We start from the raw sequence: 13,902 nt of genomic DNA on the forward strand, positions 1-13,902 counted from the left end.
GTGGCTCAGTGATAAGCACTGCTGCCTGACAGCAGCAGGAACCTGGGTTCAATTCCCACCTTAGGTGACTATCTGTGTGGAGTTTGAACGTTTTTTCTGTGTCTGCACAGGCTTCTTCTGGGTGCTCTGGTTTCCTCCCCACAATCCAAAGATGTGCTGGTCAGGTGGATTGACCATGCTAAGTTGCCCATAGTGTTAGATGCATTAGTCAGGTCTAAATGTAGGGTCTGGGTGGATTTACTTCGGAAGGTCTGTGCGGACTTGTTGGGCAAAGGGCTTGTTTCCATACTGTAGGGAATCTAATCTATTAATATTGCAAATGTAACCACATTATTTAAAGAAGGAAGAAAACATGGAATAACATACCTGTCAGCCCCTTGTAAAGAATAGGAAAAATATCAGAATTAATTATAAATAGTCCAATTATTAGATAAAAAGAAAACAATTGCCTGATTGCAGAGTTAACATGAATTTATGAAGGTGAAGTTATGTCCCTCAAACCTAGCAAGAGCTTTTTGAGAATGCCGCCTATGAGCATTAAGGAGAATATCAGTTGGTGTGGAATATTTGGATTTTCAGAAGGCTGTTGTATAAAGTTCCACATGGGAGATTGGTAACTAAAGTTAAAACAAATGAGATTGAGGATAACATACTAGAATAGCTTCAGGATTAGTTAACAGGCAAAAACTAAACAGTAGAAATAAATGGATTATTCTCAGGTTGCAGCTGAGACCAGTTGATTACTGCAAGGATCAGTGCTCATGCCCCAGCTGTTCACAATTTATATCAATGATTTGTATGTGGGGTAACGTGTAATATTTTCAAGTTTACAGATGATATAAAGCTTGCTAGGGATGTGCATGCAAAGAAGCTTCAAGGGGATTTAAACAGGTTGAATGAGCAAGAAAAGGATCTATATGCAAGCAGGCAGGAGGTTTATATTTCACAAAGCTTGACATGAGCCATGCTTGCTTGCAATTGGGTTTAGACCAGGATTCTCAGAAATTTGCTACAATTAATACCTATAAGGACATGTTTCAATATAGGAGACTGCCATTCAGCGTATTGTCAGCCTGTTCAGTTTTTCAGTGGACATTTTGCAAGGTCAACTCAGGTCACCATTTTCTTAGATGACATCCTGATAACAGGGAAAACTAATAAAGAAAACATAGGGAAATTGGATGTAGTCCAAAGGTGTTTTTCTAAGCCAGTATACGCTTAAGAAGAGAAAAATGTATGTTCTTGGCACACCCTCCCAAGTGACCTACTTGGGCTACAGGCTCAAAAAGGCTGATTTATAACCGCTGGATGGTAAAGTGACGGCAATGAAAGATGCCCCAGCCCTCACATCTGTCCAAGAGCTTAGGTTTTTTCTGAGTCTGCTAAATTATTACAGGAAGTTCATACGCAATCTGGCATCCATCCTGGTGCCATTGCATCAACTCCTAAAAAAAGGGTCAACCTTAGAAGTGGTCTCATAGACAGTCCATAGCTTTTACGAAGTATCAAGAACTTCAATGCCAAGACTCTGCCAAGTGAGAGAGAGAGTTTGATACAGGAGACAACGTTTGGTGCAAGAATCATGGAAATGGCTATGCTTGGGTATGAGGCATGATCAACCCAAAATCAGGATGAGTGACTTATAAAGTTCTGGTTCATGTGACTGTCTTAAATAAGCATATGGACCATTTGAAAGCTGCAAGTTCACAGGCTGCATGGGTGCAAAATTTGCCCTGCCCCTCTGAGCCTTCAAAAATACTTCAGGGGCCCATTGATTCACCCTGTCCATCAAATATTGTTGAGTCGTCTGAATCAAAGATGGACATGAAGAGAGAAAATGCCTTGATGCTTTGGCTGCAGAAGAAAGGAGTGTAGGTCTACTGAGGCACTCCAGGCACAAGATGCGAACTCCCATGCGGTACATGCCTCCTGTGTCTGATTCCAATTTTGAGGAACCTGACTTGATGTTAAAATGCCCCAGAAGACTCATTCACTCAGAAGGGGAGGGTTGCCGTGATTGTAACAATATTAGCAAGCTGGATATCATGGAATGAGTTCCCTGATTGGGGCTGTTAATCAAGTCCAATCAGGGAGACATAGCTAACATAAAAGGTCAATGTCCTGTGTATTTAAAACCCATATAAGAAACAAAGAACCACAGAGAAATTGGGTCAACAAAATTGATGCTGATGAAAAGGGAGGATCAGAAACAGCCTGCTTATAAAAATGACGCAACAACAGAATCAGTGATCAATACAAAAAGCTGGCATGGACTTAGTGGGTCAAATTCCTCCACATCTGCTCCCAGGAGGACCAGTTCCACAACAGAACACACCAGATGGCCTCCTTCTTTAAAGACTGCAATTTACCCTCCCACATGGTTGATGATGCCCCCCAGTGCATCTTATCTACATCCTGCACCTCCGCCCTCGAACTCCACCCCTCCAACTGCAACAAGGATAGAACACCCTCTGGTCATCACCTTCCACCCCACCAACCTCCGTATACAATGCATCATCCTCCGCCATTTCTGCCACCTACAAATGAGCCCCATGACCAGAGATATATTTCCCTCCCCACCCCATCTCCTTCCCGTAAAGACCATTCCCTCCGCGACTACCTTCGTGAGGTCCACACCCCCTAACATTCACCCTCCCCTCCTGGCACCTTCCCCTGCCACCGCAGTTGCTTCTGATGCGGTCTCCTCTACACTGGGGAGACAGGACACCTACTTGCACAGCGCTTCAGAAAACATCGCCAGGACACCTGCTTCAATCAACCCCACCACCCCGTAGTCAAACACTTCAACTCCCCCTCCCACTTTGCCAAAGTCATGCAAGTCCTGGACCTCCTCCATTGCCATATCCTTGCCACCCAATGCCTACAGGAGGAACGCCTTCAACCCCATAGCATCAATGTGTATTTCACCAATTTCCTCATTTCCCTGGCCCCCACCTTACCCCAGTTCCATCCTTCCACCTCAGCACCATCCTCATGACCTGTCCCATCTGTCAACCTTCCTTCTCACCTATCCGCTCCACCCTCCCCTCTGACCTATCACCTTTACCCCCACCTCCATCCACCTACTGCACTCTCAGCTATCTTCCTCCCACCCCCACCCCCCTCCCATTTATCTCTCCACTCCAAGGCTCCCAGCCTCACTCCTGATGAAGGAATTTTGCCTGAAACGTCCACTTTCCTGCTCCTCGGATGCTGCCTGACCTGCTGTGCTTTTCCAGCACCACACTCTTGAGTCAATCTCTAGCATCTGCAGTACTCACTTCCATCTTGATGGGTCAAATACCTTCCTTCTGTGTTATAACTTTATGACATGTAATGGCTATTTCTCAGCCTGGAGTAAGACAGCCAGAAGTGTTTCTCAAGATTCAAAGTTAGATAAATGATGAAGTGCTGGAAAAGAGTGTAAAATTTCAACAATTGCCAAAAATACCAAGTTTGAAAATACAGCAGTCAGTGAAAATGATGATCAACAGGACAGAGATAGTGTTCTCAGATTGGATAGACAAATGACAGATTATTTTATTCAAAAATGTGAATTAATGCATTACAGCTGAAAGGATAGGGAAAAGCCAAAGGACTTAATAGCATAATTCTGAAGAGTGTACAGGGAAGGCAGGATCTGGGGGATCTTATCCTTTCAGCTTCAGGGATCTACATTATGTCGAGAGATTGCATAATAAGCAGGTTATTGTAAAAGCTCTTGTGGTACAGAACTAGTGTTCAAAGTTTGTGAGAACTAGTGTCCCTACCTTGGGGCCAGAAGCATGAGTTCAAATCCTACCTGATTCAGAAGTTTATAATAACATCTTTGAACAGTTTGTTTAGAAAGTATCAACAGACTTCATAGACAGTGGCAGTCAGTATAAAAAGAGTGCAGCTATCCTGAAATGTTACAAAGCTCTAGTTAGGACACAACTAGAATATGGTGTTCTGGACACCAGATTTCAGAAAAGGAAGAGGAATGTTGACAAGTGCAAAATACATTTACTAGAATGGTTTGAGTTCTCTCTTTGGAGCAAATGAAATTTGGTAGAGATGTAGATTATGAGGCATTTGACAAAAACACAAATGCTGTGCACATTTGCTTATTTTATAAAGATGAGGAACACAGATATAAGGTTTTGGGCAAGAGATGCAGAAGGGATGTGAGGAAGAACATACTTTGCAATGTAATAATGATTTGGAATTTGCTGTCACAAGAAAGTGGTGCTGATGAATGACCTCAAAATAACATTCTACTAGAACTTGAATGAAAATCTTGCAGGACGACAAGGATCCAGCAATGCAATGGGACCAATTGCCTTTCTCTAGAGAACTGACAGACTGGATGGGTCGAATGGCCTCCTTCTTGTTATATTAATTCAATGAAAAACAATTTCTATATGGTTGGACATCTAAATGCATTAGTTGTGCATAAATTAAATGAAACTAGGCAAAAGTGAGGACTGCAGATGCTGGAAACCAGAGTTTAGATCAGAGTGGTGCTGGAAAAGCACAGCAGGTCAGGCAGCATCTGAGGAGCAGGAAAATCGACATTTCGGGCAAAAGCCCTTCCTCTATTCCTGATGAAGGGCTTTTACCCGAAACGTCTATTTTCCTGCTCCTTGGATGCTGCCTGATCTGCTGTGCTTTTCCAGCACCACTCTGATCTAAACATAAATTAAATGAAAGTCAAGCCTGGTCTGGCAGGTTTTAGGTATGAGGAGGGTTGGATAAATTTGGATTATTTTCACTGTTAGGTCAGAGACTGAGGGGGGAACCTGATCGAGGTCAACAAATTATGAGAGGCATAGATAGAGTGGACAGCCAGAAGCTTTTTTCCAGAATAGAAAGGTAAACTACAAAAGGGCACAGGTTCAAGGTGAGGCAGGGAAAATTTAGGGGAGAAGTAAGGGAGAATTTTTCACACAGAGTGGTGGAACACACTGCCAGTGGAGGTGGTGGAAGCAAACATGTGAGCAACATTTAAGGCTCATCTTGACAGACACATAAACGGTAGGCGAACAGAGGGATAGAAACTATACATCGGCAATGAGTGGCAAACAAGGGTTAGGCATCAGCGCAGACTTACTCTCAGCTACTTCATATACAACATTTCAGAAATTACAGTATCAAGATTAATCCATGAACATTTATACAAAAACAACGAACATATAAACTATAAAACAAAAGAACTGCAGATGTTAGAGATCTGAAACAAACAAGAACAGAAACTGGTGGAGAAACTGCTGCCAGACCAGCTGAGTGCAGCATTTGTGGTTCTGAGTCCTGTGACCTTTCAGTATGAATTCTGTAGTTCTGAAGGTCACAGGACACAAAATGTTTATTGTTTTCTCTCTGCAGATGCTGCCAGACCAGCTGAGTTTCTCCAGCAATTTTTATTTTTCTTTGTTTAAAATATAGGCTGCATTTAATAATAGTAATTTTCATTTCAATAGCAATAACTATTTCAATTGTATGTTTTCAAAAGCAATTCTTTGCTAACAAAGCTAATGCCTACCTGGGCATTGAATAAAAGCCCATTCATTGTTTTTGTCTTTTGGGCAAAGATTCATATCAAGTGTCATTTCTTGGGCATTCTTCCCAGCAGATTTCATTGGTCCTCTTGAAGAGCCTTCCACACATTGTCCCTTCCCTGTATTTGCAGGGTCATTACACCAACCACAACCAGGGTGTTCCAAACACTGTTCACATGTACGAAGTCCAGAACAATTTTGAGCTATGAAAGAAATGAAAACACATTCTTAAATTTTAATTTAAATAAAAATTCAGAGATATTGCATTCTTCTCACAGATACAAGGTTCAAATTAATAGTCAATTAGATAAAACATGTTGTCAACTCAGCCAGGTGAGAAGTGTGAAGTGAAACATTAAACAATAAAAGTTTAACAATCAGTGGACAATCTGTGCAATTTTCACAAGTTTTATTTTAAACTGACAGTATCCCATTTCTCAGATCTTCTCCATTATTATTCAAGAATAAAGATCTACATTTTCCGTGTGGTCAGAACTGCCTTGTTCTGATGAAGCGTCACTGGACTCAAAATGTTAACTATTTCTCCCTCAATAGATGCTGCCCTACCTGCTGAATTTCTCCAGCACTTCCTCTTTTTGTTTCTGTTTTCTTGCATCTGGGTTTTATTTTAGAGTACTTCCCAATTTGTCTTCTCTTTGACTATCATCAATTCAATCTGTCGTTGTATCTGTAATGCATTTCTGTATGGAATTTGTTGGGTTGATTTTATAAACTCCTCAGTTTAAACTTTCAGGTTATGTTCTTTATTTGCCATTTGCAAATTTATCAATGATAACCAACTGATTTCATGGCTCAAGGCCATTGGCAACAGCAACTAACCCATGATTAGTGTCCTTACTTTGGAGCACTTCCTAGAAACTCATCTGAAAACCAGCAGCTTAGTTCCATTTTTGGCAAGACCAATGACGAGGTAGTACAAATCATTCAGCAATCAGTCCATTCTTTGACTTTTTGTAATAAAACATTGCGAAGATGTACACAATTAACCTGCCCTTTTTTTAAAATTGAAATTCTCAGACAATATGGGATTCATTTTCTACACTTTAATTTGTAACCTTTTAAAACAATTCCCAAAGCAAAAGGCAACAGTCGAAATGTAATTAATGAAGATGTAATTCTTTCCACTGAGCAAGTAAATTAACTTGAATGGTCTCCATTCCCAAATATAATTATATCTAATGATTACAGAACCAGCACTACAAATAAAAAAAAATTAAGTATCTTATTTTAATGGCCTCGTCCCCTGCCAAGTTTCTCACCAAGTCAACCTTGTTCAATCATTTCATAATAGACTGAAAATTCAGGAACCATGAGGTCATAAATTAAAGCAAATATTTTGATTCTCTAAAACAATATGCAAACAGCTACACATAGAATGTTTGCAACATTTTTCTGAAAACTAATTGTCCAATATAATACTAGAACTAACTCAAAGTTTGTGCGAAGATTTGTAGCTCGGGAGCTCGTTATTGTGGTTCTGTTCGCCGAGCTGGGAATTTGTATTGCAGACGTTTCGTCCTCTGTCTAGGTGACATCCTCAGTGCTTGGGAGCCTCCTGTGAAGCGCTTCTGTGATCTTTCCTCCGGCATTTATAGTGGTTTGAATCTGCCGCTTCCGGTTGTCAGTTCCAGCTGTCCGCTGCAGTGGCCAGTATATTGGGTCCAGATCGATGTGCTTATTGATTGAATCTGTGGATGAGTGCCATGCCTCTAGGAATTCCCTGGCTGTTCTCTGTTTGGCTTGTCCCAGTGTGACTGGGACAACACTACTATTATAGGACAAGCCAAACAGAGAACAGCCAGGGAATTCCTAGAGGCATGGCACTCATCCGCTGATTCAATCAACAAGCACATCGACCTGGACCCAATATATCGGCCACTGCAGCGGACAGCTGGAACTGACAACCGGAAGCGGCAGATTCAAACCACTATAAATGCCGGAGGAAAGATCACAGAAGCGCTTCACAGGAGGCTCCCAAGCACCGAGGATGTCACCTTGACAGGGGGCGAAACATCAGCAACACAAATTCCCAGCTCGGCGAACAGAACCACAACATTAGAACTAACTATTTTATCTTATGTGTTCTAACACTCAAGGTTACGTGTAGTTTTAGAATAGTCACAATCAAAATTGTCTTAAGTTTCAAGGAATTTTCAAAATCTAAATGAATAGAAATCTACAATTTGCCATTTCTTTGTGACATCACTGTGTCAACATTTGACATGTCAACAATATATTCTGACATTAAGGTAGTTCTTACAAATTATCTATCTTTTGGTAAAGAGATTTTAAACATTGATCTTTTCAGAAAGAAGCTTCAAATGGAGCATTTTTGAGAGGCACTCACTTCACTGAGCTCCCAACCTCAAAGAGTGAGAATGCTGCAATGGCTTATTTAGCAATCTGTCTGAATCACATCTAAGTTAAATGTTCTAACAAAGGCCATTCAGTTGTCAAACCTGGTTTTCTGCCAGTTCATTCAAAAATGGCTCCACTCTGTAATCAATCATCTTTCTGTATTTGTTTACTGATTTCTAAAACATAGCCCATGAGTGCTATATGAGACATGAGTATCAGTTCAGTATTTAGCAAAGTAAATTAGATATGATTATCATCTCAATGTTTGAACAAATATTAATCCAAAGAAAATGAAAATTAGAATGATAATGAAACACACAATTTAAATGGTAGGCAGTTAATTGAATAGGTAAATAAACATTCACTCCCGAAATCCCACATATCTTTCTCCACATAATATCTGTTCTGTATTTTCCAATATTTTCCAGAAACTCTGCCCTCAGACAATGGACTGAACTTAATGTAGGCAGTAGACTCTCAACTGTCAGCTGGAGAGCTGACCAGAGGCTTCCATCAGCTCCTTTGGGAAAGACTGCCAAACAGGTCAGCAACAGGACATCCTCAAAATCAAAAACTCTGGGGTGAAAGTCCAATTCATCAAGAATATTGACCAATTAATGGTCGACAAGCTCTTCACTGCTTAGCAGAACTGTTGGGGAAACCTAGGGTCACCAAGTTGCCAAGGCCACAGGTAAGTGGCAATGGGATGTGCCAATGCAGGGTGGAGGTCACAGGGGATGGGGAGTGGGTCAACAGCAAAGGCAGCGCTCTCAGGAGTTCATTTTTGATGCTGAGTCCCTTAATCACAATGTGAACATGACCCTTAGAGACTGCCTTTCCAGTTTCATACTTGATCTCTCTTACCTACAGCCAGTTAAGAAAATCCTTAATTGGGCATTGATTGACCACTCAATTGACACTGTGTGGGATGGTTGCCCGTGAGCCTGTACTCTTACTAACTTAATTGGAACACAGGCAGGAAGGAAACAGAGGTCCAATTAAATTTCCTTACCACCAAATACATTAAATTTCCCCACCCCAATTTTGACAGCAGCTTTACTTTAACACTGTGATAATCTATTTAATGTAAAGCCATCCTCATGTTTATAAAATATTGTTTTACTGGTTTAGTCGATTTTTCTGATGCCAGCGATAATTTACTAACCCAGACTAATTATGAATGTACATCTTGGGAGATTAGCCAGGACAAATATATTTGACCTAAAGGATGGTGTGAAATAAAATACTCTCCTTAATGGAATTGTGGGTCAATCCACAGCAGGTGGACTGCAACGGTTCAAGAAGACAGCTCACCACCACCTTCTCAAAGGCAACTAGGGACAGGCAATAAATGCTGGCCAGCCAGCGACACTCACACCCCACTTAAAAATAAATAAATAAATAAACGTTTAAGTGGATTTTGGATTTTAAATTGGCGTCAAGTATGTTTTGGTCTGTGTATGAGAAGGTTTATTAATCATCAACACTTTTTGCAGCCATGATTGTAAACCAACAAGCGTCAGACAGCAGGTGACTGCAGCACTCATAAAATGAATGTGAATTATCAGAGACATTATGTGTTGAAAAGACATTGGTTTGCTGTCAGTTTATGAAATTAAGAAGTGAATTTTTAATGGGAAAAACCCATCAATTGGAAAACATTTAGCTCAGTTTGCAGAAGACTTTGCTGCAGTTTGATGCAAGTATAATTTTTCTTGCAGAAAGAAGTTAGTTCGGAAGTAAGGAAATAGATTAGATGTAAGGCTTATTTCATGGAAAGTATGGAATGCATGGTTAAAATGAGGTTGTTGTGGGACTCATTGTATGTTTAATAATATATACTACTGTTAACGTGATACAGATACTGAGATGAGAACTTTTGATGGATAATAAAAATGACTCTTAAAGATACATTTTCATTCTTCTTTGGGAGTGAAGCAAGTAATGACTTTTTTAAAATATCATTTGTTTTAGAGGTTGTATTTTGAACTAATGTCATGTGGACTTTGATCTATGTATATTCTGGTGTTTTACGTATTTCTGGAATTATGATTGTAAACCAGTATGCATCAGAGAGTAGGTGACTAGGAGTGTCCTGCAGTGATAATGTGGATTTGTTGAATTAAGAGAGTTTTAGAATCAGAGGCACAAAAAGGAATTGAAAGGTATTAGCTTACTTTTGAGTTAGCAGAATCAAGTGTTTTTTGCACAGATTGGTCAATTTTGTTCCAATTTGCAGAAGACCTGCCAGGAATTAGAAGCAAGAACAACTTCTCTTGGAGAAAGAAGTTAGTTCAGGATAGTTTGGAAATAGGCTACTATAGTGTGGAGGTTTTAGTTTAAATTCTAGACCAAAGTTTTTAGTCGGAACCCTGAATGGGTTATTTAAAGTTAATAAAGTCTAACCTCAGTTGTGTGAATAATTAAGGAAGGAACTATTCAGGTATCAAGATCAGAAATTCAATAAAGAAACAGTTATGTCAAACTGTTGAATGTGTTAAAGAAGGGAATTCTCTGATATTTGAACAATATAGAGCAATTGTGTTGGGAATAGGCAGGATTTGATTTTGCCATGTATTTTCAAATCTTTCAGATGGTGTTTTATGTAAATTAATGAGTTTACCCTCCTTGATATTAATTTATTTTGTGTACTAAATTCCCGTTTTATTGTTTAAAAGCAAACCTGCAGCATTGCATGCCTTTGTTTCAGTGAAAGACCACTACCTTAAATTAAAATGATCTCTCAAATCAGATACCATTCTTGATTTGTCCAGTAGTACCATCAACTGAGACAAGTGGGATGTATAGCAAAGGTCCAGAACATTCCAAGAAGTCCAGAAAGCAGCAAGGTTTGGGCAGTGACTAAGAACAGTGAAAATTGGAAAACTAACTCAAGAATGCCCAGTTACTCATGGAAGTATATCATAGTTTTGGATCTGGTTGTCTTAATGTGAAAGGCAGCTACAATTACCCTATTGGCATAGGGCTCCTCCCTGAACGTCTAAGCAGTCAAAGCCATAAAAAAGTCAATTGTATAAGAATTCCTATGGCTAAAGGCATCAAGTGAAATAATAGCTTTATATAAAAGATGGTTTAGGTCATGGTGAGAGTAGGGAGTTCAGTTTTAAGTCCTTTGTTATTGAAAGAGCTTCAAACACAAAGAAAGTGTATAGCTATATTCAACAGGATGATGCCAGCAACAAAATGGAAAGTTGAGATACACCTTGTGCGATTTGGCCATACCTGACTTTTGTATGCTCTACAGTCATAAGGTATTTTGAAATGCAATATTCTATACTCATACAAGTAGTTTATGGCTTTTATTAGCATTTATTAAAAGCATATCCACCATTAGAATATTGTACAAGTAGATATGAGACAATATAGTAATCTGCTTCAATTTCATCCAGTGAATAACTTGCTAAATAGCATATAATAAAACTATTAGTCTCAAAATTAAATTATGCTGAATGATTTCTTTGTAAACAACTTGTAAGATGGCATTCAAATATCTCTTTCCAGTATCCAAATGAACCAATGTGAATAGTATTAAGTTGACATAAAATGATTATTTTGTCAACTGTGGAATGCAGATAAACAAATAACTTCAGAGTTTGTTCTACATAAACTGTTGTACTACATGAGATCCTCATTGTATAAATTTGCTATTCAACCAAGAGATGCATTATAAAACAGTTTACAAAAATAATCAAATACTTACAAAGGCAGTTCACAGTCTGCCACTCCATGCACTGTCCATATGGAAAAGAGATTACATATGTATTGGAATCCACACAACGCTTAGCACTGCTGCACCACATGCATTCCACATTCTGGCTTGTGCAATTCGAGCACGTTGTTCGGAGGGAGCAAGGAGTCTTGCAGGGTCTAGCATTTTGATTTGGACTGACTGCAAAAGAAGAACATGTCTCCTACTCAGAATTAAACTAAACAATAATAGAACATGGAACATAGAACAATACAGCACAAATCAGGCCCTTCGGCCCCTGATGTTGCGCCAACCTGTGAACTATTCTCAGCTCGTCCCCCTAACTATCCCAAAATCATTTATGTGCTTATCTAAGGATTGTTTAAATCTCCCTAATATGGCTGAGTTGACTACATTAGAAGGTAGGGCATTCAGTCAAAATATCAATTGGTTACAATTTGTTCCCGAGATATAGCTATCACACAGAGAAACAGGAAAAAAGTAGTCCATTTGGCCCTTTGAGCCTGTTCCACAGTTCAATATGATCATAGTTGATCATCCAACTCAGTAACCTGCTCCCATTTTCACCCTTTACCCAGTGATGGCATTGGTCCTAAGAACTGTTAAACGTTTTGGTCTCAATTGTTTTCTCTGGCAGAAAATTTCATGGGTTCACTACTCTCTGGATGAAGAAATTCCTCCTTTTTTGAGTCCTAAATGGGCTACTCCTTCGACTGTGTTGCCTGGTTCAGGGACATCCTTCCTGTGCTTACCATGTCTGGCACCATTTGAAATGTATAGGACTCTATAAGGTTCTTCTCCCCTCATTCTTCTAAACTCCAGTGAATATAGTTCTAACAAATCCAGTCCCTCATCTTATATCAGTCTTGCCATCCCAGGAATCAAAATGGTAGACATTCAGTGCATTCCCTCCACAGTCAGAACATCCTTCCTCAGAAATGAAGACTAAAACCTCACACAATACTCCAGGTGTGGTCTCATCAAGGTTCTGTACAATTGCAGCAAGACATCGCTACTTTTGTACTCAAATCCTCTCACTATGAAGACCAACATATTATCTGCCTTCGTCACTATTTGCTGAACTTGCATTTTTACTTTCAGCAACTGGTGTACAAGAACGTATTGCACTTCCCCCTTTCCGAATCGATCATCTAACAGATAATAATCCATTTTTGTGTTTTTGTTATCAAAGTAAATGACCTCTCATTTCTCCAGCTATCATGCTTTTGCCTACTCAATTAACCTGCCCCTGACTGACTACACCAGCATTTAGTGCCCATTCCTAAATGCAGAGGGCCAGTCAAAATCATCCACATTGCTATGGGTCTGGAGTCATGAGTCTGGAGATTAGGTTACGGCAACAGATTTTCTTCCCTAAAGGACATTTCATGTACATATTACTACTGCATGATCCCTTTTCACAAATGTTTTTGAAATTAAATAAATGGCTTGAATTCTTATTGTAATTAATTTAAACAAGACCATTGGACAAACTTATGAAATACCGAAGTCTGGATATATTTCACAAGTGGGAGCTTGCAGAAGTAGTATTGGGGGTCTACTTATTAATAATTTGTATCTTAATCAGTGACTGGTAACAGGTTAATCTGACATTAAATTCAAGAACTTGACAGCATTTTTTTTCTGATAAACAATGGTACTGTGTACTTTTTATAATTGCAAGACAATGTATAAACTGCAGAGAAATCAAAACATAGGAGAGACTCTGCAAATAAATGCATTGCCTCGAAACCCAGTGACAAAAACATCAAATTTTATCCAATATAGTTCAGAATTTTCAAAGGAAGAGTGCTATCGGCTGATTGACAATTAAACTTGAAATCTATTTTTCTATAATGACTCAAAATTAAACAGTATGATGGAGCAGTAGACCTTTGTTTCATGGTTAGGAAAGTTCTGGCAATGCAACTAAAATTATCCACAAGATAGTAATTAGAGTTTACCGCTGTACTGAGGAAGATCAGTATAAACTGCAAGTTAAGGAAGCCCAGGAGATTTGCATAAAGGATTTTTTTCAAAAGTGCTATTGTATGTATCATAAACTGGATTAACCAAATATCTCACACTATTTTCTGAACTGCTCAATCGATTTTGGCTTTCACCAAGGATTATGCATAATTTTGGAAACCTGTCATTGGCATACAATTTCAGTTTATTTTAAGCTTTTTGAGTTTCTCAGTTTATCGTCATTCTTTTCTATTCAGGCAAAGGGTCATGACCAGGAGATCTGCTATA

At 39.2% G+C, this 13,902-nt stretch overlaps 1 protein-coding gene across 1 annotated transcript in view; it reads right to left on the reverse strand.

Moving 5' to 3' along the window:
* Positions 1-13,902, reverse strand: part of atrnl1b (attractin like 1b) — a 947,890-nt gene that overhangs the window by 662,459 nt on the left and 271,529 nt on the right. Inside the window, exons 17-18 of the mRNA XM_043712811.2 lie at positions 11,638-11,826; positions 5,522-5,740 (exon numbers count right to left, since the gene is read on the reverse strand). Of these exons, the coding sequence (XP_043568746.1) occupies positions 5,522-5,740; positions 11,638-11,826 (408 nt within the window). The remainder of the gene's footprint in view (positions 1-5,521; positions 5,741-11,637; positions 11,827-13,902) is intronic.

The sequence above is a fragment of the Chiloscyllium plagiosum genome, unplaced genomic scaffold (genome assembly GCF_037043375.1).
Source record: "Chiloscyllium plagiosum isolate Xiang-an unplaced genomic scaffold, Cpla_swu_hap1 HiC_scaffold_22, whole genome shotgun sequence".
Lineage (NCBI taxonomy): Eukaryota > Metazoa > Chordata > Chondrichthyes > Orectolobiformes > Hemiscylliidae > Chiloscyllium > Chiloscyllium plagiosum.